We start from the raw sequence: 27,941 nt of genomic DNA, 5'->3' as shown, positions 1-27,941 counted from the left end.
GGTTCATTGTACTTCTGATTCTTATCCAAGATGGGAGAGTGTTTGTAGGAGTCTATCTTACAGCTTTTAGTTGTTAGTTTTTACTTGAAGTATTAGAGTTGTGTCAGATATTGGTTCTTGGATATAGTTCATATCATTAGAGTTTTATTGGTCTGCACAGCCTTCCCTCCCCCAACCACAAGTCCTTGAAAAAGCTGTTACAAGTCAAAAATTATACCATTTTAATGGTTCTAAATGAATCAAAATGTTCTGATTTGAATACATTTTCGTTATAAATAATTTCTGTTTAAATGCCTGAAATGTGAATTGCATACTATAAAAATTCAAGTCCTCTGTCTAGCATAGTAAATACTAAAATTAGAATTTTGAAAGGTTCAGGACTCTCAACTTTGAGTATTTTAATGCTCTCACCAAAGCTGTTGATTTATGTCTTGCAAAAGCAGCTTTTTGTAGCAGTTGCAAAAAGTGACTCCAGACATACAAACGTGTGGAACTACCTGGTTTCTCTTTGTGTCTTTCTCCTGGCTTGTTGAGATGCTAATTTCATCTCCAGGTCACCTCTGACTTTATCACTTGGGGTATAATCCACTTTATAAGGACAGACTTATTCACTACTTCAGTCCTACCATCTTTGGAGGTAGCTGCATACTGATTATTTTTATGTGTATCAATCTGTGTGGTCATGCTGCAAGAATATGAACTTGGGAGTGCACTTTCCCTGTATCTACATTCACTTTTGTTGTTAAGTGTTGGTAGGTTTAAAATCACAATACAAAGAAGATTCTGGGGGAGCAGAACATAAGTACAGGAGCTGTTAAACTCCTGGATTTTTTTTCTGCTCAGCTAAAGACAGCTTTGGACATGCTGGTGCTCTGCTTGAGTTTTCTGAATATATCAGGACTGCCATGAAAGCTCATTCCAATCAAGTCAGCACTCAAACTCTACCCTTTTTAAAGAGAACACAGTTTTATACATTGCTTTAGCATTGGTATGTGTTGCTGTTGGTGTAATGCAGTAACTAAATCTGGTTTAGTAGATAATTCTCTAAAATATGAAGGTTACATACTGGACTGTCTGAATTTGCAGAGCTCTGCTTGATTAAACATCCTTCCCCTCTTAGCAGCACTGGGCTTACAGATGTTCAAAATGGTATGAATGACAGAAGTCAGCTGTTTCAAATAGCAAAATTTAATCTAAAAAAACCATTTTCAGTGTGTTTTATCTAACAGATACTGTAGCAAGTACATATTTAACCTAGCATTTTTTGATGATTGTTTTGTTGTTATGAGATAAAATATGAAACTATGTTAAGAATGTCAACAAATGTTACTCATTTTTTCCAGCACTATCCACATTTTGACATATAAAAGTATTTTTAATGTGAATGTTTAGATACTAAAATACTGTTAGGGTTTTTTCCTCAGAGTTCAAAGTTATCTGCATTCTGCTGCCTTAAGAGTTCTATTTTGTGCGCACTGTGTTTTACTCAAGGCTGCTCAAGTGCCATACTTTATTATGACACAAGACCCTCAGCTCAGCTGGCTGCTTGAGAGGGCTCAGTAGTGTTCTGAGTTGAGCAGGCCTAGGGAGAGCCCCGAACTCAGTGTGCACACCACACACCAGCCAGGCCACAATGAAGCTTTGAGAGAGCTCTGTGGGCATCAAGGGAGGAATGGAAGAAACTGCTGAAGACTGAAGAGATCTTTTGAGCACATGTTCTGACAGACCTCACTGTGCCACTCACCAGAGAATTGTCCACTTGGACAACAAGAGCAAAATCATGTTCCATGAGGCTCCACCTGCAGCACTGCTTTCCTACTGGCATTGCACTTGGTTGAAAAGTAACATTTTCTCATGGCATACCACAAGTGCACAAAAGCTATCCAGTATAGCAAGTCCATCTGAATTCCTCTGGAAAAATCTGGATTATGTGGTTACTTCTATGGAATATTGTATGATTAATATATTTCCATTTAAATTTTGCTGCAGAGGCCCAGATACTTAAATGGATAAGGTAGGAATCAGAATGCCAGTAAAAGCTGCCATAGTGTTCAGTGGGAGAACAGCTTTGGGCAGATCTGAATCCATGTTCTTTATGGTTGTGTTTCTGGACAGAGTAGAAAGGATAAAAGGAGTAAGGCCTACAGTCAGAACTGTGATTCAGAAGCTTGGTGTTTGTTTAAATGGACAGTTTTGGATATTGGTTTACCTGTGGAGTAGTGAAGGTGCTCTTGCTTTTCAGGCATGCCACTGTTAGGGAGAGCAAGGTGGCAAGGAGTGTCCCCAAACTGCATACCGGGAATGTGCTTGTGGCCTCCTGGTTTCATGTGAGCAGTGCTGAGGCTGTAGGTCCCACCAGGCTGGCAGAGTCCCTTCAGCTGTGGTCTTAATTCACTATTTGCAGCCCTTTCTGGGAGCTGAGGGAGGCCTGGGGAGGAGAGGATTGTTTTGGAACAAGGTTTGAAGGGGTCTCAGTGATGTGTCAGGGCACCCACAAGCCTGTGAGAGGGTGGCAGTAGCATATCAGAAGTATGGGAAATATTTCCATCTCCACTTCTGAGACCGTGGGTGGTTTCCAGCTGTTCTGCTTATAGAAAAAAGTTGAAATTGCTCTTTATGGAAGATCTGGTGTTCTCAGGTACTGGTAATGAGTAAGTTTCTATAGGGTTTAGGTGAAGGTGGAAGAAGAAACTGGGAGGCTGTGAGAATGTATAAGGGGCAGGTTTGCTGCCATATTAAGGCCATAACTGTATTTGATTTGAAAATATAAGCTTTAAAAATAAATTCCAGTGCTGACCTCAATAATACAGAAGCGTGCTTCAGCATAAGTACCTTTGCTGTCACTCTGTGCCTTTTTTTCACGTGTGGCTGCTAGTCTTTGCAGAGGTGTAGCAACTAAGGTTTAGTACTTCCTACCTTTGCAAAACACCTGCTGGTTTTGTCAGGCATTTGTATAGAAACAACTGTCCCTGTCATGCTCTTCGAGAGAAGTGTCCCAAGACTTTCCCATGTGTGATCAAACACAGAAAAAGTGAGCGGAGGTCAGGTTGGCTCTCCCTTCTCTGGGCTGGGTGAGCACTCACATGAAAAAGTGTGAATTTTTACTGTGGTGTTAGGGGGAAAGAAAACACCAGGAGTCTTTGTGGGACTATTAAGAATTGGTCAGATAATAATCCCAAAATTACAGAAATTGAGTGTACACTACAGTTCTGCTATTCTTGACTTGTTTTCAAGAGGGCTGGAACTTGCAGCCACAGATTCAGTAGGAATCTTTTCCAGGAGAATTTTTTCACAGCTTCTCAACCATGGCAAACTTGTAGAGATAGTGGATGTGTGTTTTGTGAGAGCAGTGCTAAATCGCTGTTAGCAACTGCAATGCTGTTGGGTGATTTTACTGTAATTGGGATGAGACACTGTGCTGAATGTATCCTGTGCTTTCTTCTCATGTCAAGCAAAAAATGCAACCCAGAGCCAATGTCTGCATGGGATAAATGGTCTTTGTAGAAGCTTTTCAGTTAAATAGAATACATAATAGAAGGCGCCCTGAAGCAAATCAGTTGCATCAGTTAGGTGGTACATTCCTGCCTCAGTATTTAATAAATAACATTATTAACCCTGCCCCCCCCCTCCCCCACCAAAAACCCCAAACAACACACCAAACCCAAACACCAGTCACACCCCCAACACATTTTCATTTATGTGGCAGACCAGGAAGAAAAATTAACTGTGTCTTCTGTCTTTAAAGTTTATATCCAAAGTCAGTACAGGTGGTCTTAGAGCAAGACTTCAATGATTTGCTGTTTTAAGAAGTGGCTGGGTTTGCCTTCAATATCTGATGAAGAGAGACCATATATTCAATGTCACTGTTGTTTTGTGATATATCTAATTACAGTAACCTCAGGTGGTCTAAAATTTTGAAAGCAGTATAAAGTGCTATGAGATTAAAATAAAGGAAGCAACACCTCTATCAAAAAGGTGAGCAATGTTAAAATGAGCAGATGTGGATTCAGACTTTTCAGTGTTCAGCTAAATATTAAAGTAGCAGTTCAGTGCTGAAAATAAAAACAGATTTTAAACAAGGCATAGTTTTTTAGTGTAATTGTCTCACATTACACGTTTATGCTCTGGCAGGTTTTTTAATGAGAATATACTCATTATTGGAATATTGAATATATTCTTAAAGAAATACATAGGAATCTCATCCCTAATGGGAGGAAGGTACCAGAGAGAATTTTCTGGCTGCAGAGGGCTGGTATCTCATTCATTATGGAGAGTTTAAACCATGTAGCTGGGCTTGCTCTGAGCTGCAGGCCACTGACCTGGTGCAGCAGCGGCTGTGTCCCTGTTAGTGGCCGTTAGCCAGTTAAATCACTGCACACTAACACTGATCAAAGCAGGCGTGGAAGCTCTTCATTTCCTGTTTACAAGAGCCCTATTTATTTGATGAGTCTTTACAAGGCTCCAGATTTTGTTTTCTTGTTTCTGAAGTGTAATTTGACTTTTTGTTGCCATGGGCTGTCTATTGTCTCAAACAACTCCACCTCCCTTTTTACTTTGCAATAGGCTGAATGCTTTTTCTACTTAACTGTACATTGAAGCATTTTATAAATAGGACATCAAAGTCAGAGGTGAATGGATCTATCTGTGTGGCTTTATTTCAATTATTAAAATACCCTTTCTTTTAAGTAGTTACATCTTGAGTGCTGTACTGGAATCAGTAAAGTTTTATTTACCATTTGTTCCATCTATGTAAATTAACCAGTTTGCTTTCTTGCTCAACGTTTGCACTTGTACATTTTCTGATTGTAATTTCATTTTAAAAAATCTGGTATGAGAATGGATTGATTTTTATGGGCCTTTTTCCCCCCAGAAGTTGGATAAAATACCTTTTCCACACTGCCTTAAAGCTAAGGCTTCAGTATGCATTTTATGAAATGAAAATATCCACTCTACTAGTCCTGTTGGAGATCCACATTAATGTGTGGGTTTTCTATGAATTCAGGTTATTGATAAACTGAAAATGGACCTTGAACTTGTAAAAGATCTCATGTGGCTTATGCCAGGAGAATGCTGTTGATGTCCTTTCTAATTATTTAATTTTGCAAAGTGGTTTTGTAACTGGTATTGATCATACCCCTGGTAAATTCTCATTTGCAGTCTAAAAGCCTCTGCTACAGGCAACACACTGTTGTCACAGGAAATGAAATTTATTTGTTGTTCCAAAGGAGCAGTTTCAATAAAGTTCACAGAAGTGTGCACTGCCATTCAAAAGAGCCTTTCCAGCCTGGTTCTGTGTGCCCTCCACTTCCCTTCTGCTGGCACTTGCCTTTGGGTGACTTCATGCTCAGTCACACTGGAAAGCTTGGGCTGGGTGATTGTGGGTTTTGTTTGTTGGGTTTTTATTTTAGTTGCCAAAGTGACTGTAGAAAAGCAGCTGGCGGTGAGGGACACAGTGGGTCTGGGTGAGAGAGGGGATTGATTAGCTGGGGTTAGATCTCGAGTGAAACTCAGAAAATTGTCTCTGCAACATTCTGCTCTGCATGTGTCCTGCCTCTGTGTCAAGTCAAGCCTGCAAATCTGCCCCATATAAGCTGGGTGTGTGTGAGTGTCTGTCTGAAATTTCCTGCATTCTTTGCCTCTCAATCGTCATGAAAGCAACGCATTTTTTGTTATAGTTATTCAATAAAAAGTACTTTTGTTTTGATTTTACTGCAAATCCCCTTGTCGTGTCAGTTTTTGCACCCTGAGATCAATGAAAAGAACCTCCACGAATCTTGTCCTCTAGGATGGATCGTGACATAAATTGGCGTCACGGACAGTGTGCAGCTCCTGAGCCAAGCTGTGTTGGTTTGAATGCAGTCCTTTGTTGGGGCAAGGGCTGCCGACAGGGACACTGCTCGCAGGAGCACAAAGGTTGCATGTGACTTTGGGACCCAGCAGTCCCGTTAAAATCAGTGGGATCACTTCAGGGGCTTTAACAGGACCAGACCCTAACACTATAAACTCCTCAGGACCTGTTTTTAACGTGTATTCCACAACCCCCTTATCATGCTGCTGTGAAATTATACGGAATAAGAAAACTCTCCCTGTGGGATCACAACCGAGTGTCTGGTTTGGGGCGTTTCTGTGCACACACACCGTGCTGATGGCAGCAGCAGTGCGGGGACACCTGGGAGGTGGTGGTTTGGCAAACACAGAGCCTAAGACCCCTTCTCCTCGATCCTCCCACACAGGAGAGGTCAGACCTGACCAACCACATGCCAGGAGGAGAAGGCAGGCTGGTCTGACAGAAGAGGCGCATGGCTGCAAAATCAGGCGGCACACCTGAATGAAGCCAGCAAGGAATTGCGGTGCCCTGACAAATGGCACATGCTGAGCGTTTGCCTCCAGTTGTGTCCAATTGTTGCAAAATGTGGACTATAGAAAATTGTTCTTAAGAAAGGATGTCATTTCAAATTTGATCTTTGTGTACTTTCAAGTCTTACACCACTCCGGCTGCGGTGGGACCGGAGGCGTTGTTTTGCCGCAATTTTTACCCATTTTTCCTGGCACCCGCGTGGGTCCGCTGCACGTGAGGGCGCCGCCCACGTGGCCGCAGGTCATGCTCGGGTGGGCTCGGTGCCCGCCCCCGGCACCCGGGGGTGTCCGAGGCTCGGCCCGCCCCCGCCTCCCGCGGACTTCCCGGCCGTGGCAGGGCGCTGTGGCCGCGGCGACTCCCAGCCCGCCCCCAGTGCTGCGAGCACACACCGCGGTCTCGCCCCGCTCGCTCGAGCGAGTGATTCCCCGTTGCCGGACTTGGTTCGGCTCGGCGGGCCCCGCAGCCGCCGGCTGGGATCGGGCAGGGCCGGGCGGGCTCCGACGGCGAGCCACCGGCAGAGCCGATGTCCGCCGCGCCCGTCCGGTCCCCGACGCTGCGGCTGCACAGGATGAAGAAAGAGGAGTCTTTCCTGGGCAAGCTCGGCGGGACCCTGGCCAGGAAGAAGAAAGCCAAGGAGGGTGAGTTCGCCGGCGCGGGGGAAGGAAGGAACGTGCTCGGGGCCGGCGTGACTCGCGGCCACTCCGCCGTTCCGTTCCGCCCCGTCCCGTCCCGTCCCGTCCCGTCCCGTCCCGTTCCTCCGCGGGAGCAGCGGCGGAGCCTCCGAGCCGCGCTTTGTTCGGCGGCCCCGCGGAGCGGCCGTGCCCGCCCTCGAGAGTCACAACGCGGCTGGGGACGGGCGTGGGGGGCGGCTGGAGCGATGGGAAGCGGCTGGCCGGGATGGGGGAGACTGGAATCATGGGAGATGGATGGCAGCGATGGGGAGCGGCTGATAGCAGTGGGGGGAGGCTGGCAGCGATGGGGGAGACAAGTGATGGAGGGCGGGACATCAGCCCATGTCGCATGTCCGGGAAGGTAAGCCCAGCACCCGTTTCGTGCTATAAAATAAAATCCTGGTGACCAGCGAGACTGTGGCTGTCGTTTTCTTGTGGTCTGGGAGTTGAGGACTGGGAATGGTTAAATCCGCCCATGTTTAATTCCAGGTCTGCTTCATCCATAGTCTTTATGTTGGCTTAGGCACTGTGCCCAGAGACCAGACACACCCATCCCACCCACCTCACTCTGAAGGATTCTGAATGGGCACACACAGCCCCGCATGGCTGTACGAGTGTGTCCGTGTGGGATGTCACTGCTGGTGCTACCTGGGCAGGGAGACAAGAGCCTTCCCTTCACTACAGAGAACCTGGAGAAGCTCCCCAGCACGAGCCCAATGGACCAGCACCTATGCTGGGGAGCTCAGCCCGTTTCACACCCTGACCTGGGGCATGGGCACATTTGTGAGGCGTCCCCATAGTCGCCGGCCCTTGCCAGGGCTGTGCAGATAGCAGCCTTGTTGCTGTTGGAAAAGGGAGGTGTCTCATTGCTGGACTTGATAAAGCTGGCCCAGACCTGAATGCTCAAAGTGTGCCCTTCCTCTGAGTGCAGTGTCCTCTGGCGATGGTGTGTGCTGTTCCCCCCAGCTTCCCTGACTCACCAGTACTGGCTTCTGTGGAAAAGCTGTGTCCGTGTTATCCCCAGACTCCTGGCATCTGCCAGCAGGAAATATGTGTATCCTCACCCTATGGCTTAACAAAACTGTGATTTGATGGCTGGTTAAAACTGGCCTTGATTTTGTCCCATTGTCCCCTGTGTGCAGGGTAGGGATGTAATTCAAGTTTCAGCCTCCTTTCAGCTGGCTGTTGAGCATGTTTTGCCTATATTGAGTCTATGAATTGCCAGCAACATTCAGAAGACAGCTTTTTAATTTTTAAAAACACAATATTTGGCCTTGAAACCTGGTTCAAGGAAATTGCTTTCCTTCTGCTGCCTGTTTTGGTGTGGCTTACTGGCGTTTCCTTTATTATCTATTTTTAATCAAGTTTCCCTGACGTGGTTCTACTGAGGAGCAGCACAAGCAGTTGTGCCTTCCTGAGATGATCTCATTTGCTTCCAAAGGAAGATGGTGTAAAAAACTCATCTCTGGCACGGAGGCCAAGCACGTGCTCCAAAAAAGTTCATGTCAAAGGTGGCTTCAAAGCTGAAACAGGTTGGCAGCTTCCCTTCTTAGGCATTTCAGCATCACTAGGCCGTATTCTTGAGGTAACCACTTCCAGCAGGGGCCACCCACTGGTTTTGCTGAATTTGCCTGTGGTTTTACCTACTTGTGTGGCCACAGCTCCTGGTGGCAATGGAAGGGCCTCTTCTGGTCCCTGTGCCTGGTACTTAGTGGGGAACCACACTGATGCCTCCCAGCCCTGCTTCTGTTGGTGTGATGGGGGGAAGCTGCAACACAAGGGGCAGCTTTTTGTGAGAGCTTTCCATCCAGTCTGAAATGCCACTGTCTGCAAGCCTGAGGAGCCACTCAGGTGTGACATTCCCTAGTGCTGCAGGGGCCCAGCCCCTTTGTTGTGAAGGGAAATGGCTTTTTTCCCTTTGTGGAGCAGCTCTCCAGTGGAGGCTGTCCCAGCCATGCCTGTGCAATGAGAGTAGGCCAAGGGGTAAGAGTGATGAGCTGGGGGGTCTGCACCAGGGGGAGTAAGGCTGGAACATGGCTTGTGGAAGGACCTGGGTAGCCCCAGGAGCAAACTTCAGGGCTAGAAACTAAATTTTTTTTATGTGAGCGTGGAGCAGAAGTAAACTGGAAGGAGGTCGTATGAGTGGCGTTCCTTGAATGAGTTGGTAGGAGCAGACGTGGTCAGCGTTTCCCCATGTGCTCAGCCCTTGGGAATTCCTGGCCTGCCTCCAGGTTTCTGCTTGGTTTGCCTGAGGGGACCAGCAGAGGTCAGAACGATCTTCCCAGAGTCAATCCTGTCCTCTCCAGGGCAAATGAGAATGTTGAGGCTGCCACAGCCTGAAATCATCCTTGCCTCCTCTGCCTCCATCAGCTCCAAAAGCTCCAGCCTGAGGGCTCTTTATACCTTCTGCTTGCTTTCACTGCCTGCCTGTGTATTGCAGCTGTCACTGCCCCAGCTGTGCTCATACAGTGACCTTTAACGGGGTCTGTGTGAGAGCTAAAATCCACTTTTCCCTTTTGTGCACAATCCTTTTCCCTTTTGTGCACAACTTCTGAGCCACAGAGCTCAAAGCTACTTGTAATGATACTAAAAAAGTTCTCATTTGTGGTTTTCATTTCTTTAATCACAGGTTGTAAATAATCATGATGTGCGGCTGTTAACAATGAGCATCTAAATTAAAAAAAAAAATTGGTTAATTACTTCATAACTTGCTGCAATGTATTTTTGGGGAGAGTTTTTAGGCAGCCTTGACTTGAGAGAAAGAGCAGCTCGTGGGGAAGCCGTTTTTACCCTTGTTTCCTATGGAAGGCTGGTGAGTGATCTCAGTGTCTGGCTCCTCCCTTCCTCTTCCTTCCCAGGAACATTTTTAACCCCTAGTTTGGGTAAAAATGCTCCAGGGAGAAAAGTCTTGCTGATTATTAATGCCTGCAGGCTATGTCAAAATGGGTCGCCAGTGTGTATAGGAACACTTCAGTGGAGCTCTGCAGCAGGAAAACCAGCAGATGAACTCAGCCATACCATGATAGTACTAGGGAGCCCACAGGAGAGGGGTTTGGCCAGAGAAGGGAAAGGCCATGGGATAGCATGGAGGGAGATGAATGTTCCTAATGTTACAATCAGTCATGATGCACATAGAAAAGTGGGATGTGTCAGTTCCTGTGCTCTGCACTGCTTTGGTTTTTACTTCTCTCCCTGTTCCCCAGTTAGGCCACGGGGAAATCTGCAAATATCTAAATTTGCCTGATGTTTACTGTTCCACTGCTCTGTCTTGGCATATCTGAGGGTTACATTAGGCATTAGGAAGAAATTTTTCACCGTGAGGGTGGTGAGGCCCTGGCACAGGGTGCCCAGAGAAGCTGTGGCTGCCCCTTCCCTGGCACTGTCCAAGGCCAGGTTGGATGGGGCTCGGAGAAACCTGGGCTACTGGAAGGTGTCCCTGCCCATGCCAGGGACATGGAATGAGATGGTCTTTAAGGTCCCTTGCAACCCAGACCATTCAATGATTCTGTGATTTTGGTCTTTCAAAATGTGCCACCTGTTCAAGAGCTCCAAAATCTGCTTTAAATACCTTAGAAAACTGTTAGGGTGCTGGCAGGGCCCATAGAGGTTATGTTTTTTAAGCCAGATGATTCCTGAGCTTCCTTAGCTTCTTTTCAGATTTTGTAAAAGATACTGGTTCAGGTAGTACTGAATTTCAACTTAATCTGCAAAAGGAAATTGAAAAAATCTGCCCTTTCCTGTTTGTCAGAGTGATGCTGCTGTACTGAAATAAAGGAGGGGGCTTTGCTGCAAGCTTCACTCCCAGCCTCGTTGCAAAGCTTGGTTTTCTTTTCCTCATGACACGCTGTATGGAAGATCTGGGCGGCAGGTGTTTGGCTAAATAAGCTTTCTGTTACTGTATCTCTCTGTGTGTGCAGCCAGTATGGGGGAGTCAGTGAGAGAAATAAAACAGAGTCAATTGCTTAGTGCTGTGTCCCAGTGACATGATGGAGGGTGGGCGCAGGGGTGAGGAAACTGCCCTGGAAAAGTGCCATTCATTTGTGCCTGATGAAATCAGTAGGAGAGGGCAGTGAAAGAGAGGATGGCACTGCAGAGGGCAGGATAATTGCAACAGGAGCTGAATAAAGGGAAGGTTTTTTGCATCAAGGGAGGCTGAAGTGCTGTTCTTGGGATCCCTGTCTTGGTGTTACAGTGAGATGTCCTGACGGTGTCTCACCCCCTTCTTAATTTACTTTCTGCACTCACAGGATGTGGCAGTGAATTTTTAGGCAGATGGAGAGACAAATACAAAATGAGTGTGGTCTAATTCTTTTGTCTTGCTTCACTTGAGTACATTAGCTGCAGACTGAGAGGATGCTTGGCTGGAGAAGTGTGTCTGTGCATTGTGATGTGCTACTGCTGCTGAAATACCCCCACAGAAGATGAAATGAGTGCTGGTTAGGTAGAATTACTTGCTCTTTAAGAAAGGAATTTGCAATTCCTTTCTGCAGTAGTAGTAGTTATGTTAAAGCTACATACTGTTCCAGATATGTGTGTATATATATAAAGTCTGTGCAAACACATGTTGATTCATATTTCAACCTCGATTTATTATCCTTTCTACCACTGATTTAAACAGACCTAAACTTCCAGTTGGAACATGTATAGCCTGATTGCTGTTTCTTCTGTAGAGCTCAGGCCTGACCAGGTCTGGTTGCAGTCTTGGTAGAGCAGTGCTGGTTTGGGTTCTTTGTTCTATTCTGGCAAAAGCTGTACTGGGAATATATTTTGTGCCAATGTCTCAACTGAAATGAACTTTACATGCACAAGAACTGTGCTTTTAACAGTATCATAACCCCCACGTTTTTCTCCTGTAGCTGCACTTAGGCTAGGATGCTTCACCCAGTACAGCTTTAGGCACAGTCTCCTGGTGAGATAAGAGAGTTTGGAATTACAGCTCCAAGTTTTGTTCCAGACAGGATGCAGCAAGACACACAAAATAGCTCTGTAGTTCTTCAGTAGTGTTGAAGGAGTGCCTTGCCTTCCTTTAAGGAAACCAGACATTTAAAAGTAATTTTATTTCCAGAGTTGCAATCTTTAAAATAAGATTCATTGTAAGAATACTGTTGAACTTCATTCTAAAACCTTAGCAGGGTGGTTATCAACACTTCCAGTTTTCCAAAACCAGAATTCCAGTCCTTTTCTCCCTAAAGTCTACCCTTATTTCAGAGCAGTTATTCAATGATACCTGTTTTAATTTTGGATTTATTAATTATGACACTGGAGAGAGGCTTTTAGAAGGGGGCATCTGGCTGTGTCCAAGGAGTGTGTGGGTGAGCCCTGTGAGACTCTGATGTATTGCAGAGCTGCACATGGACTTGATGGGAATGGGGGAAGCTGCAAAGTCACAACTCACAAAAAGTCTGTATGAAGGAGAGACTCCTGATTTCACTGGTGAATCTGTGCAGGGACATCAGCCTGTCTTCTGCAGTGCATTATCATAAATACATTAATCCTACTGATTATGTGCTCATGTTTGTAAGAGTTGGGATATGTAGATCACTTCATTAATATACATGCATCCTACTGATGTGCACACTGGCAACAGGGCCGTCCAGAAGAGAGAGTATAGTTATGTATAACAGTGCTAAATGCCTTTTTATGTACTTCAAGGACTGTTACAGGCCAGCGGATCTGAGAACAGATGGAGCTGGTGGAGTTTTGCAATGCACTGCTTTGAGCTTTGGATTGTCCTTTGATGTTAGGAGATTTGGGAGATTAGCTGGCAAACTTTTTTCATTGCAAAGGCATGTCAGAACAACTTGCTGCTGAGGGATCCAGGCTTATGTGGTCTGAGGCAAACCCAGGGCAAGGCAGAGTCTGCGGGTTGCAGGAATTGGTGTTTCAGTAGCCACAGCTTTGCTGTTCAGCTGGAAGAAGCTTTGGTGTGTGTGCCTTGTGCACACAAGTTTCACCGTCACAGCTGAGGAGATTCAGGTTTGTATCTGTTGAAGTCCAGCAGAGCTGCTAGTTTAGAGCTGCCCATGTGGGATTTGGATGCCAAATTGCTGTCAGCTTTCAAATGCAGCCAGTCAAGTGTACAAATTTCTCGGGCAAATCACTAGAAATCTCAGCCTGCAAGATTCCTGAGGTTGTCTCTGTCAGGGTTCCTGGGATATGATGTCTCAAAGGGGAATGTGACCATACAGAGACACTGGCGTGTATCACAAGGAGAAGGAGTTTTCTGCCTCACCTGTACCATCATTGGTTTGTGATCCTTGTTACTACTGCAGTGCAGGAGGGGCTGTGTGTGCCTTCTCAGCCCTGGAGTCTTGTTCTCTTTTCAGCCCTCCAGCTCCTCTCAGCCCTTTCAGGAGACCTGGAGGTCAGCAAGGAAGAAGGAAAGGAAATTGACCATGTTTCTCAAAGGCTCCTCCTTGTGCTGACCTCTGATCATTAGAGCATTTGTAACTTCAGCACACCTCCAGGTTCTTTGAACTAACAGGATCCAGGTATTTTGTTAGAGAAGCAACTACCTTAAGGTCATGGAGGTGGCTCCAGAGAATGATCTGACCTGTGCCAGTGTCAGGATGAGGCTGATGGCACAGGCTCTGTTCTGCTGAGCTCTCACAATATCCACATGCGTTACTCTGCCCAACCTTGAGCTCTTCTGCATGGTGACCTTGGTAGTTGCTTATCCCCACCCTTGTACACTCACTGCCTGCTCTGTGAGATGTGCTGTGGACATGCACTGTCATTGATGAAGCTCAGCTTTTCTGCTCAGGGCACAGCCCAACTAACTGAGTTGTTAACTCTCACTCACAAGGGATAGTGTGGACTGGCCCTTGCTTTGCCTGGTGGAGGCCTTGTGTCCAGAGAAGGGCTACAAGAGGTGCAGGGCCTTGAGGGGAAGCCACATGAGGAGCAGCTGAGGGCACTGAGTCTTTTCAAGTGGAGGAGACTGAGGGCAGAGCTCACCAGGGGCTGCAGCTCCTCTTTAGGGGCAGCAGAGGGGCAGGCCCTGATCTCTGCTCTGTGTGACCAGGGACAGGACCCAGGGAATGGCTGGAGCTGTGTCAGGGAAGGATTAGGTTGGAGTTTAGGAAATTTTCTTCCCCCAGAGGGTGCTGGGGCACTGAACAGGCTCCCCAGGGAATGGTCACAGCCCCAAGGCTGCCAGAACTCCAGGAGAGTTTGGACAATGCTCTGAGGCACTGTCCAAAGGGTGGGATTGTTGGGATGTCTGTGCAGGGCCAGAGTTAGACTTTGATGCTTTGTGAGTCACTTCCATCTCAGGGTCTTCTGTGATTCTGTGGTAGCTATAGCATACCTGTCTCTGGTTGCTGTCAAAGGCGTCAGCACTTGTGCCCTGCTGAGGGAGGTGTGAATTGTTGTGAGGAGGATGGAGGTGGAAGGGCATGATGAGGAGTGTGACCAGTAGGACAGCACTGCTTATCCAGGGGTTCTGCCAGGCTGCCTTCAGGAGAAGTTCCTGAACCTGGATGCTGGAGCTCTGCTTAGGACAGGCTGCTCGGTGGCTGTGGGCAGGGGGTCTAAACCAGCAATTGTGTGTAAGCAAACCCTGTTTGCCTTTGGGAGTGGGGGAGAGGAGAACAGAAACCTCTGTGTTGCACAGCTAGTGGACCAGTGATCTGTGATCTCTCCAGGGTGAAGCATATTGTGCTCAGGTGTAGATTCCCTAATTTGTACTCTTCTGATGGCCAAGTAGAAAGCTGCAGCCTGAGATTTGTGACTTCTGTTGTGTATGTCTAGTTTGGCTGCAACAGGATGATGGAAAACATGTGGTGTCAGCCTTTTGTTACTTGAATCCGGTGAAGCCTTGCTCTGAAAACCAGATGTGGAGAGAACAGGCACACCTGGCAGCATGTCCTGGGAGCAGTGGATCTGTATACTCCGGGCCCTTAAATCACTGTCACTTCCTCCTGGAGGAACAATGGGGCTCCTAATTATAAATCCTGTACACTGATTTGTTTCCCTGCACTCTCTGCAGACCCGTCTCTTTCCAGAGGCCTTAGGCGGAGAGGGGAGGACATGGGATGAGAATCTCATTTTGGCTTTTCTGATGGTGAGAAAACTGGGAATTCAGTTCTGCCTCTGAATGATTGTTTCTCCAGGTCAAAAAAGGTTTCTTTATAATCCCCAAGACCTGTCTGGCAGTCAGATAGAGATTTTTATAAAAACTCTTTTCAATGTATGCTGCATGTTGGTTATAAAACAAGCAAACTGGTCTGGCTCCTGGAATCCCAGTTCTTTCTTTAGTACTACTTTTGTTGTGTGGTTGAATCATAATGAAATCCACTGAAAAAAGAAATAGTGTATTTTCCATTATAACTGCCATATGGCCTTACTGCTAATTTTTAATTAGCTGTGGGATGGTTGCATACACAGTTTATTTGGAGTAAGGAAGGAGACTGAGAGCTGGATGAGGAGATGTCTGTATAGAGGCATGGTGTCGTGTCTCTTTTAGTGCCTTTAAATAGAAGAATGTGTAATCCTCAGAAAGTGTTGCTCTACTAGGTCTGTTTGGCAGATGCATGCATTTGTGCATTAAACAGATGCAGACACTTCTGTCATTTTAAAATAGAATAGTGTTGTTTACTCTCTGGCTTGCCTAGTCCAGCAGATGGATCTGGAGGCTTTGCAAAACTGACAGGATTTTCTTCAAAAATTATAGGAAAAAGTAACTGCTTGCACTTCCCACTTAACGTTCTCCCACAGGAGCAGGCTTATGAAATTGTACCTCAGGATTCCTATTTGCCTTCTTTCCCATGTATGGCTCCCAGTATTGTTACAGGGAGTTGGTTCCACTGGAAATTTAGGCATGGTAACTCTACAGAATTTGGTCTGACAGGAATCTTGATGCTCTATTTAGAATTCTGGAGTTAAGTTGCAAAAGATCATAAAGTCCAATTGTTCCCCCAGCACTGCCAAGTCCATCCGTAAATCATGTTCCCAAGTACCACATATACAAATCTTGTAGGTACCTCAAGCAATGATGACTCCCAACACTTCCTAGGGAGCCTGTTCCAGTACTTGACAGCCCTTTCAGTGAAGAAATTTTTCCTCATATCCAACCTGAACCTCCTCTGGCACAACCTGAGGCCATTTTCTCTTTTTCATCATTTGTTCCCTGGGAGCAGAGCCCAATCCCCCCCAGCTGTCCCCTCCTGTCAGGGAGTTGTGCAGAGCCAGGAGGTCCCCCCTGAGCCTCCTTTTCTCCAAGCTGACACCCTCCGTCCCAACACCCCAGCTGCTCCTGGTGCTTGAGACCCTTCCCCAGCTCCTTTCCCTTCTCTGGACACATTCAATATCTTTTCTGCAATGATGGGCTCAAAACTGATTCCAGGATTTGATCTGTTCCCTGTCCCTGTCTTCCAGCTCAGGGACTGGGTACAAGGAGAACAACCAGTCTGACTGTTACGAGTGAGGCAGAGAAGGCATGAGTACCTCTGCCTTGTCTTCAGCCTTTTTCACTATGTGTCGCCATTGCATGCAATAAAAGGTGGGGCTTTTCCTTAGCAGATGCAGATGCATTTGTGGAAACATTTTTTTATTGTCCTTTACAGCAGTAACCAGATTAAGTTCTAGTTGGGCTTTGACCCCCTTAATTTTCTCACTGCATAACCTCATGGCATCCTTGTAGTCCTCCTGAGTTGCCTGCCCTCCTTCCAAGGTGATAAACTCTTTTCCTGAAGAATGTTCAACCTTTCTGAACCCATTTGCCTTTCAGAGTTGCCTCCCAAGAGACTTTGTCCCCCTTTGAGACGGATGTATCCCATCTGTCACCATAAGGCTTTGTGTCATGCAAACTGATCCATGATCAAAAAAATCCAAAATTCAAGACCCTAAGCAGACTTGGAGCCAAGTATTGATCTGCTGGCTCTTCCTGCTACTTCCCTTGTTGTTCTCTGAAACTGGAACGATAGGTGATGAAATTAGGTAATTAAATAAGCTTGTGTAATGGAGCCATATCATTGGGAAACTGGATTTTAATTACATCCAGGATGTCGTGCTGCAAAATGGCACTGCCGTGCCAGAAGCAAACCAGATGTGCTGCCTGTGAAGCAGATCTGATACTGTCTACCACACAAACTGTGGCTGGGTTTTATTTTTGCATGTGGAAGGGAAGAAGCTGTTGTGCCTGACCTAACCTAATGCAGCAACAGTCCAGCTTCAAGCTGAAGTTTTTTTAGGTCCTTCCAAGGAAGGTTTCTCTGATTATGTTCTCCTAGTTCCTGAGTTTCACTTTGTTTCTGAGTTTTTTGTGGGTCCCTTTTCAGAAAAAGAGACAGATGGTAATAAAGATGAGAGGGACTGGCCTTAGTGTCCACTCTCTGCTGTATGGTTGAGGGAGAAATTTATATATTTGTTTCCATCTGATAAAAGAAATTGTAACTTTTAGGGAGGGACTTTTCTTCTTGTGAATGGCATTAGGTATAGGTGCCATACTACCCTGAATCTTGGTGGAAGGCATCCTTAGTGGAGTGCTTCATTTGCTGTTGATCCAGTGGTTGGTAGGAAGTTTGTTTAGGACTGCAGAAAGAATTTGAAACTGTCTGAGCTGGGGAATTTCACTCTTGTGCTGAATGCACAGGAGATGGGCACTCTTGTTTCAGGGGGTTGGGTGGTTTAGCATGCTGCAGCGTAGTTGGCCAGGTGGCCAAGTGATTCTCTGTGGGGAATGTGATTCCATATCCATTCCATTCCATTCCATTCCATATCCATTGCAGTCATGGACAGAGTAAGAACAGATGCAAGAAGACGAGGGAAAAGATCCTCCTGGCTACACATGCACTGCGTGAGTTCTTTGTCTCATGTTTTGGGGTGTGTCCCATTCCCTGGTTTGGGACTGACCTGTAACTGAGCTTGAAAGTCTTCAAGATGTCCAGCACCACTGAAGCACCACCTTTTCTAGCTCACAGGGCCTGGTGTTACCAGTGCAAAAGCTTTGAAAGGGACTACAGAAAGCTCTAACTGCAAATCCTGTGAAACTTTGTGTGCTAAGTAAATGAATATAAACAGTGGCAGGTCTTTTTGATACTTTGTGAAATGTGCTTGTGCTTTGGACTTGTTTTGATTTGATTCTTTGGCTGGCTCTTGTTTCATGATTGCATTTGGATGTGCCTTGAGGGCTGTGCTTGGGAGACTAGACTGCAAAGTCAGCTGAAGGGCTCTACTCTTTCTATGTAGTCTTCAGTGGCTCCATTAGGAAATGCTGGGGCTATTTCTTACTTAAACCCAGCAGAGTTAAACATCTGAATGCTTTTATGGCAGCCACTATCTCCACTGTACCTTCCCTTCATGGACTGGCTTTTATCTGGTTGTGGGCTCTGAGTTCCAGGCTTTTACTGCGAGGTCTATAGTGCTTTTCACTGAAGTACTTGTCTTGGTAAGTACTTCTGCTCAAAGCAACAAGTAAAATAATTTCCCTCATATGACATGTCTGGAAACCACTGAGAAAACTCCCTTATATTTTGTAGCTTTTACTTACACAGATCTTTCATCTCAGTTCTAATACACTGCTTTACTGCCCTGAGTGCAGGGAGGACACAAGAAATGTAGAGCTGGACATGAGCAACCTCAGGATATGGTACACTGAAAACTCTGTGTTGAGCATTTAGGGTAAAGCTTCTGGTTTGGAGTATGGCCTGTCCCTCCATTGGTCCTCTGGTAGTTGCTAGCAAACTCTCAATGTGTGTGTTGCAAGTAGAGTTGCTGCATGTAAGTGTTTTTCAGGGTTTTCCTTGTCTTTCTGGGTGACATTTGGGCAACTGCAGCAATGAGGCAAGTGCACTTTTTGTGGTCTGCAGAACCATTTATCTTGGCTTGTTCTTCCTGTAGAATCATGTTCCACAAGCAAAATAGTTGCTTTTTTTGAAATGCAAGTCATATGTGTAGCCTCCTTTCCATTTCCCTGGAGTCTGGCTGTTGAGCTCTGTCCTGTCAGCTGTGGAAAACGGAGCCTTGCTGCTGCTCACCTGCCATCAGTGCCTTTAGAAGTGAGTCTGTTACTCTGTACTTCTCTTGGCATGTCCAGAAGAACAAACAGCATAAAATGTTCTCATATTTGCACAGTAGATTACTTGTGGTGGTGGTGGTGACCTTATCATTACTGGGCAAAGGATATGGGGAGAGCAGGAAGCTGAAGCAGGTGAAACTGGCATGGCAGATAACTAAGGGGTTCATTCACTTACCTACCTACAAATGAAGTGCCAAACCATGTGGAAGAGGTGGAAGAAATTTGGCAGAGGAATGGAAAACTGGTCACTTGTTAAACGTGCTAGCCTGAGCTGCAGTAGTGACGAGTGTTCTGCTTGATAATGTTTTCAGGGTTAGATGTGGAGGTGGGATCCAGAGGTAGAGCTTGTAGGAGGCTGTAAACTGAAGTGCCATTTTCTCCCAGATATGTTCAGATTTCTTCTTGCAGAAGATAAGGGTTGAATGAATGGGTTGGGTGTCTCTATTCCAGAGTAGTGCTGTTGGCTCTGCTTCTGACAGCTTCTGCTGTCTCTCCCTTGGTGGTTTGTTTTCACTGGACCCATTAAATGTGGATACCTTAAGCAGTGAGTTGATTCTGGTTTCTGAAGTTGCTTTTGGCTAAAGGAGCTTTGTTGGTGCTTGGCATCTTGTGGAAACCAACCTGCTTCATTTGGGATCTTGGACTGAGTTCCTAGACATGAAGGTGCTGTTCCTTCAGCTGCTCGTGGCCATCAGCTTTGGTTGTAGGAGTACACCAAAGCCTGAGAGAGTGCTAAGGACTTCCTAGGAGAGCACAGCTTTTCATGGAGAATGGATGGCAGTAAATTGAAAATGCCTTGATGGTTTTCTACTGGGAGTGGACACAAGACCAAAATCTCTTTCAGTCCTTTTTTTTTTCTTACCAGACTTTGTCTTTCCCTCTGCTCTCATATGTCAGATTTGGCTCCATACTCCCCCTTCTGCTGGAAGTTGTTCTGGTGCTCATGCAGTGTCCTTGGGAGAACATAACCCTCCAGCATTACTTCGTGGGGAGAAATGACCCTTTCTGTGTTGGGAGGGAATTATATCTGGGAGAGGCTGAAAGAGTACATTTTCCCCATTTTCAAGTAGAACTTTGGTGCAGGGGGAGGAGTGTAGCTTTCCCTGGCTGCTTTTAGGGTTCTTTTTAGCTTTAATTCCTGCCTAGCTTTTCCCAGTCAAAAAACTTTGGGATTGAAGCAATCTGTTCAGGACAGAGCAAGTGCATCTCCTGGAGTGTAGAAGCTATCTGCTCTGCATCCCTGAGGGTGTCCATCTATTATCTTTTTAAGTGTAACTTTACAAATACTTTAAAACATCATTCTTGTCCACACTGGTATTTCTGCTGTCTGGGGGTGGAGTGGGCTTTTTTGTTTGTTTGTTTGCTTTTTAGTTGGTTTTGGTTATGTTTTTGTTTGGTTGGGTTTTTTTGTTGGCTCTTTTCATTAATTTTGTCCAGCATTAATGTTTGTGTGTCTACACGGTGAAAATTAACTTTATATTTTCCCCCCTTTCTTATCTGGCTAGTTTTCAGGCACAGTTTCCCCACTGTGTGACATAATGTGACTTCCGGAACCAGTAAAAGGAAGGGGTGAGTGGCAGGTTGGGCTCAAGATGAAGTCTGAGTGCCTCTTTGCCATAAGGGATCTCTGCCTGATGAAGGCAGCAACATAACACCACCAAAAAAATGGAAATCCTCTTTCCACACACACACCTCAGACAACTTCCTAGAAAGAAAGGAATCTTCTAATTTGTGAAAATACAAAAGCAGTATTTCACCCACGCAAACAAAACAAAGCCCAAATTTCTTATAAATGTTCCCATCTGGCACAAGTGTTGAATATGCTGTTTTCATGCTAGATACATGTTTTACCTTTGGCAAAAGTAAAGGGGAGATCTTTTGGCAGTCACAGAATAGACCACTTACCTGTGTAAAGTTTAACACATCCATTTAAGCAAGTGTGGCCTGATCTTTGCAACTAAACCAAAAGCGTTATTACAGCCCTTTCCTAAAAGTTGCCTTTGGCTTTGCTTTTCTCTTTTCTTTTACACCTTCCCATTTCTTTATGGGTCTGGCCATTGCAAGTGCCTTGCATGCTGAGGTATATAAATAATCTGTTTTATTACCACAGTTCTGCTTTGAATGCAGTCCCTTGATACAGTGCCTTTATGTGCATTTGGTCAAGTCTTTGCCTTTGATCTGCCTGGAATTATTAATTCTCTATTATAGTTAATGGCCACTTTATCTTTCTCCTTCAGCCTCTATGAAAAGATCTCAGGGCCTTTTGTAAATGTGAAGTGATCAGTAGTCTGAGCTGTATGTGGTTTGTCTCTAGAAAAGAGTGCAGTGTAGCAGCATGTTTGGGCCTGGTTCTGAAACCTTTCAGTTTATAAGTTTTTCTTAGAAAATACAAGATTTAGCAAAACTACCTTTTGTTAAATGGGCCTAGAAAACTTGCAGGTTTCAAGACAACTTTTTGTAAGAGTTTTGGCTGTCAGGTGGAAATGTAGTTGTGGGCATGGCTGCCTGTGTTAATCTGTGATAGGCAGAGGAGCAAATTAAGAGGTTGGCACTGCAGTGTTCAGGGACTTGTTGCCTTCTGGTCTGACCTCCCCCATGGAAAGCAGGAGCTCCAGCTGATGTGGGTGGGTGGAATGTAGGAAAATAGAGATAGTGGTGAAGGTAATCTCACCCCTAAGGAGTTACAGCTGTGCTAATTATCAAGAATTAGGAACATGCCTGCCCTTAATAGGCCACAGCTAGATCCAATTAGGATGGGTATTGTAAAAGAGTAGGTTGGCTGGTGGAGAAGTTAGATAGAGTTTGTTGGCTGTGCTGAGAAGAAGGAGTCAGTGCTGTGAGGAGCTGCCCATGAGAAATCACCAAGAGGGTATGAAACCTTTGTAATAAGAGGGCAACAAGCTGATACCTTATCTTTTATGCGAGGGTTTGCTGCTTAACCAGGGAGGTTTGCCCTGTATCCACGTTCTCCTCTGAGATGTGAGAGAATGAGGGTTGTGTTGCTGCTCTCAAAGGGCCAAGAATGGTCCTGAATATGGGCTTTCTATTTTGCACATGGTGATCTGGACTATAAGGATATGAATGCAGACAGGTGAGTTGCTGTCTGAAAGAGTGCAGCTGGTCACAGTTTTGTCTCTGGTGAGAAGGAAGAAACTTGGGAAGCAGTAAGAACTTGAGGGCAGGAAGGCAGCTTCCTGTACAGTTTGAGTTACTTGGGCATTGCAAGTTTGCTGTCTGTGTGTTACTCCCACCAGAGAGGAGGACAAAGTTACCTGGACAGATCATCTGCAGGGACCATCATCATCCGAGGACCTCAAAAGCAGCCTGATAGCTTCCAAAGTTAGGATTGAATCATGAGATGGAAGTGCATCATGTAAAAGTTGTGGTCAGGCAGTGCTGCTGAGCCAGCTGGGCACTGGCTGAATGCAAAGGGAAGTACAGGAACACTGGGATTGGTGTCACAACAGCTGCTGCTTTCTGCAGGGTAGGATTTAGCCTTGCAGTCAGAAATAACTAGAGCTAAAATTAAGTAGAATTTTCCGTCTGTTTTTGTAAGATGCAGGGACTTGTGGTCAAATTTTTTCATAATAAGGCTGTGAATGGCAAAGACTGAAGTGACCTGGGCTGCTGCTGTTACCTTTTAAAATTACACTAAAATTAAGAGTGAAGGTAGAAAGCTGTTGATATCAGTTGACTTTCTTTTAAAAAGGAGAAAACTGGGACATCTTTTTATAGTGCTCCTGCTTTAAAGGCCATCTCTTGGATTTTGAGAAATCCTTGACAGCTCTGGTGGTACTTCCAACTTCCTGTATCTAATTGTTTGTGCTATGTGCAGCTTGCCTGTAATCCCATGTCTGAGACAGCCTGCTTGGCTTACAGATCTGGTGCTGTGTTCCATGTGTGTGTGATCAGATCATTCTATTAATTTGTTTGAAAGGCCAGCACAGCTTCCAGTGTGACTTAATCATGTTGACTACTGATACTGCCAGGAGGTTGTCAACAATATTGCAGAGCTTCCAGGAGCCCACAATGAGCAAACAGAGCATTTGTGGGTTCTCTTTTCTTTCCAGCTGCTTTCCTGGGGACCATTAGAGCATTGACCTTTTCATGTGAATTTAAATTTCTAGTTTAGGGGAAAACATAGGGTTTTTGCTGAAAGCCAGCCTAGACTAAGCTGTGCTCCTTCAGCCTGTTCTCAATGTCCTACCCCTTCGTGCTGCACGTTTGCTGTGACTGGTCTCTGAAATGGAATGATCAGGTTTTAGAAAAAGTTACTGTTTTACACTAGCATGGGGTAGGGAGCAAAAGACCTGTGCCATGACCACAGGGGAAGCTGCTGCCTGTGGGGAAGAGAAGGGGAAAAGAAGGAGCTCTGTGACTGGGCAGGCAAGGAGCAGTAATACCTCATGTGGGACCTATCATGACTATAACTTGTGCAAGCACAGCTCTGCTCTGCAGTCAATGCCTCTTGCATGGACAGCTCTGGTATAAACCTCATAGCAAAGCCACTGCTGCTGGTACTTGCCAATCTTTTAATATCCATAATCTTCTACAGTACCTTTTGGTATGTGAAGGCATGGGCTGAAAGCCATTCTTTGTTGTAAATTTGCATTAAAATACCTGTTGAGTTCTCAGGAATGTATCTGCTGCTCCATCCTGATTATTAACTGCCTCAGCTTGCTCATTTGTGGGTTCTCTTTTCTTTCCAGCATTGTGACTCTGTTTCCTTTCCTGCTTCTGTTTCTTTGCTCACCAGTGATAAGTGAATACTGCAGGCCGTGAGCAGGGAAAAAGTCCTCAACATTGTTCCAGCGCAGTGTGAAAGGCTTCTGGAGTGTTGCATGTGTGGGGAATACCCTGGAAAATTTGTGTTTCTGAGTGCAGGTGCCTGTCTGCATGCTGCCTCTGGGAACCTGTGTGTCCCTTGGGGCAAGCTGTGGAAACCCAGATGTGCCTTGACCAGAAGGTGCAGATGACTTGCTTGGAAATCTCCATGCACAGCAAACATTATCCCTAGGTGCCTGCCCTTAGGCAGCCAGGGTGGGCCAAGGCAGGTGCTGGGCTCTCTTGGGACAGGGAGGGATTTCTGGCTGGGACCATGGCCAAGTGCTGTGTCCTCCCTCCTGGCCCCTGTCCCTGGCAGCTGGGAGCTGATCTTAGTGCCTTCTCCCATGTCACCGTGCCCAAATTAGGGGCATTTGGCAGTCTGGAGGTGGCAGTGTCTTATCCAGTTGCTGACACTCTGTCAGCATTCAGACATCCCATGGGCTCTGTCTGTGACCTGTCCTTGCTGCTGGGGCCAGGATGGCCGGACTGCTGTGCAGGAGGCGCAAAAAAGGAGGTAGGAAACACTTCCTCTGTGGAAGGAATCTCTTCATGAGGACCTGGTGTGCTGGGCTCTCCCTGGGAGGCAGCTTTGGGAAGCTTTCTGTTAGCAGAGCCTTGCTTTGCTGGCAGAGGTGAAAGAGGATGTTTTGGTCGCATGGGATCTGGCACAGCTGCACACAGTCTGAAGACAAGTATGAAGGTTTTGTGTGGTTCTTCATGTCATGAGGGATGGGGGCTTAATACACACATTTGCATTAATGTTTTCTTCCATTTTAGTAAATTGCTCAGAAACTAGATGTTTTCATTAGAAAGAGCGGAGATAATTTTTATATTAAAATGAAAGCGTAAGTGCATCACCTTATTTGAACTTTTGGGAATAAATCTAGTTTAGCTGCACTTAGAAGTATTCTGGCTTGAAATGTATGCATCATTTTTCTTCATATACATACACTGTGCCATGCATTCACTGCCCAGAGGAACTTAGCAGCTCTCCTCTGCTTTTGCAGAGCACTGGGAACAGTGATGGCCTGAACTCACTGAACACTTGGCATTTCCAGAATGACAGCACTGTTGTGGTAATGAGGAGTGCTGCATCTAGAAATAAGGCTCATAGTTCCTAAATAAGTCTGACTTAATTGAAGTTTGGACACTTATAGTCTAGCAGGTTTTAAAAATCAAACTTCAGTTTTCACATGAATTGCCTTTCACATGAATTGTCTTGTGCCTCCTGGCAGCATCACAACGTAGGAGTTGTTGGGGTGAGAAAGATCCAGTTGGGAATAATGCAAACAGGGCTGGGTAAGGCGCGTTGTTAGAGCTGGTGTGATCTGTTGTATGAGGCCTTCTTGCTCCCTGACTTTTTTGTTTGTGGACTTTTTCAAGAAAATGAGAAGGAATGCTGAAAAGGGGAACTTAAGAATTTCTGTACCACCATCTTTATTCAGGAGGGGAAATCTTGGCCTGAGGATGTTGTGTTCTGTTTGCAGTGGGGAACCGTGGGGCATAAACCATCACGTCACAAAATACAAGAATGGGGTTTGTTGCTTGCATTCCATAATGAGAATTTCAGTGGTGCTCAGTACCATGCTGTTAACCAGAATTAAGTATCCTCTTGAGACTGCAATTAAGAAATGTGAGAACTTGTTTAAGCACCTGTTTGAATTTTCTGTGAAGGAAGGAGTGGGGATTGCAGTGTATTCTTCTTCCCTGTCTTCCTCTGTGGCAGTAGGATCTCTGTCTTTTCCACTTCTACGGGGCAGGAAAACAGCAAGTCCTGATCCAGGGTTTTGTAACCTTCACAGACTGCATGCTAATGTCAAGCCTGTGGAATGCTTTTTCAGTAGGAAAGGGGAATAATGGCTGCTCTTGAAGGGGAGAACTTGCAGGGGTACTGTGACCATTATTTAACTGTTCCTCCTTTTCTTTCCTGAGAAAAGTTTGCCAGCAAACCTTATTTATTTCAAAGTCCTTGCTTTCCCTGAAAAGAGTGTGGGACCCCTCCCAAAGGAGACTACACTACCACAAATGCTGCTGCAAGTCATTTTAGTTCATGCTTATGCAGAACTGTCACTGAAAATATGGGGCTGTTGTGGTTTCATGCCTTGTAATTAATGTCATCTGAGTTTAAGGGGAGATGTGCCTTGGAGGGTGTTAAAGTGTTACAGCAGTGCTGGTGCTTTTCTTACTGACAAGCTCTGGGAAAATACTGAAGAATGATTCAGTGTTTGTCCTCAATTTTAGTTCCTTCCTAATGGCAGGATGCAGGGAAGTATTTTAATATCAATTTTATTTACTGAGCTTCCCAATGAGAGTTATAAGTTTAGGACAGCTTGAAGTAAAAAAATTCCAATTTGTGTTCACCAGATCATGGCACATCTATTTTATCTAGTGGCAGCACTGGAATTAAATACATTTTCATCTCTATTTGGTGGGTCTGCCTGGGATTCTCTGAGGATTTAACAAGGCTAGTAGCTGCATGTTCTGCAGCTGGAAAGGGTGGTGATAAGTGGTCGTGCTGTAAGAAAAGGGGTTTGTTTTTACAATTTGATGTCTGCTCTAGGGTGGGGCCATCTTGCAGGCAAAGCTCACACCCCTTCCTTCTGGAAAACCGAGCACTCCGAGCTTGTTCTTACCACAGAATTGGTTTTCTTGCTAGAAGTTTCCAGCCACTTCTGTGGTAGTTCTGTTTAATAGGAAGCTATAAAAGGATGTTACTTGGATTTTGTTTTCCACTGTGGCTGCAGTTCTTCATGCCATAAACTGTGGTCCTGTTCTGAAATGGATCTAGCAGATGTTGTGTTATTGTGAACTGTCCCCAACCCCTATGTATACACCAACTCTGCATTTATTACACTCCTTCTGTTGTTTTTTTTTCTTCCACCCAGTGAGTGACCTCCAAGAGGAAGGTAAAAATGCCATCAATGCCCCAATGAACCCAAGCACTGTGGACATCCATCCAGAAGACACACTATTAGGTAAAGTTTTGTGCTGCAGGGATGGTTTGGGAAGGGGGCCACTGTGGCCCCCACATCATTGCTTCAGTGCTGAATGCAGATTGTCCTGTTGGAGCTGAGAGGATTGGAAGTGACAGTTGAAAAAGGCTGCATGTTACTTGTAGACTAGAAATTAAAAAGGCTAAATGGAGTTTGAAAAGCAGTGCCAAGCGAGGTAGTTTATGGACTCTCTCCCATGTCCATCCCCATTCCCTCACTCTGAGTCCCTACAAGAGAAACAGCATAATTTAATAGCAAAAAGTGTTAAAACTTGTTGAAATAAATGACTTTTGTCTTTCCTGGCCACATGTCTCTTAATCTACACAATTATTTGAAGCAAGCTAATTGTGAAAGAGTAAATCGAACATCAGGATAAATAACAAAATAGTAAATTAAGCTGAGAAAGTGTTATTAATTGGAATTTTCTGATTAGGAGAGTAGTAGGAAATGCAAAGAACTTCTTTCCTAAGATGTGGGTGAAGTGTTGGTCTGTGTTGATATGTCTGGACCAGGAGTGTCTCCAGTGATTTCTTCTGGATACCATTAAAGCTGGGTATGTCTTTAGAAGATGCAGGCCTATCCTGCAAAGACATGATCACCACGAGTTTTGTGGTATGTCATGTTCTGTTGTTGGTAAAGTCCTGTTCAGGGTTAATGTTTTGGGTGTGTAGTGGGTGTCACTTCCTTATGATAGACTGCCTGACTCACCCTAGGCAGTAATGAGGAAGTAAAGGAATGGGGTGGGAAAAAAGGCAGCAAAAAATTCATGTTTTATTCATTGGTTTGTGAAAATTTTTCAAGTGTGTTTAGGTAGCGTGGTCTTATTTTTTGATAAAAATGAAGAGCCCTGGAAAACACTGACCCCAAAATGTGGGGGTGAGGTCTACAGTAACCAGTCAGATACTGGTTACTAAATACTGTGTAGTCAGTCTTGTGTCCAGGATGTGTCATGTTTCCCATCTGACAGCAGCAAGGTCTGGCTCTGCAGTGGGAAGTCACTGTAGACTGGTCACTGCCAGGTTTTAGGGGTTCGCTGAGCAGTGTCACAATGGCCTGACCAAGGGTGATACCAA

At 45.4% G+C, this 27,941-nt stretch overlaps 1 protein-coding gene across 2 annotated transcripts in view; it reads left to right on the top strand.

Moving 5' to 3' along the window:
• Positions 1-6,676: 6,676 nt before the first annotated feature.
• Positions 6,677-27,941, top strand: part of PARVB (parvin beta) — a 51,571-nt gene continuing 30,306 nt past the window's right edge. The window contains exons 1-2 of one of the 2 annotated variants that reach the window (XM_041464327.1): positions 6,677-6,996; positions 26,761-26,850. In XM_041464327.1, coding sequence (XP_041320261.1) covers positions 6,882-6,996; positions 26,761-26,850 — 205 coding nt within the window. In that variant the 5' untranslated portion in view covers positions 6,677-6,881. Of the gene's footprint in view, positions 6,997-24,270; positions 24,390-26,760; positions 26,851-27,941 lie in introns of those variants that run through there. The other variant, XM_041464328.1, reaches the window with a different exon arrangement.

The sequence above is a fragment of the Pyrgilauda ruficollis genome, unplaced genomic scaffold, assembly GCF_017590135.1.
Source record: "Pyrgilauda ruficollis isolate IOZ18807 unplaced genomic scaffold, ASM1759013v1 scaffold179, whole genome shotgun sequence".
NCBI lineage: Eukaryota > Metazoa > Chordata > Aves > Passeriformes > Passeridae > Pyrgilauda > Pyrgilauda ruficollis.
This window is presented reverse-complemented; position numbering and strand designations above follow the sequence as displayed.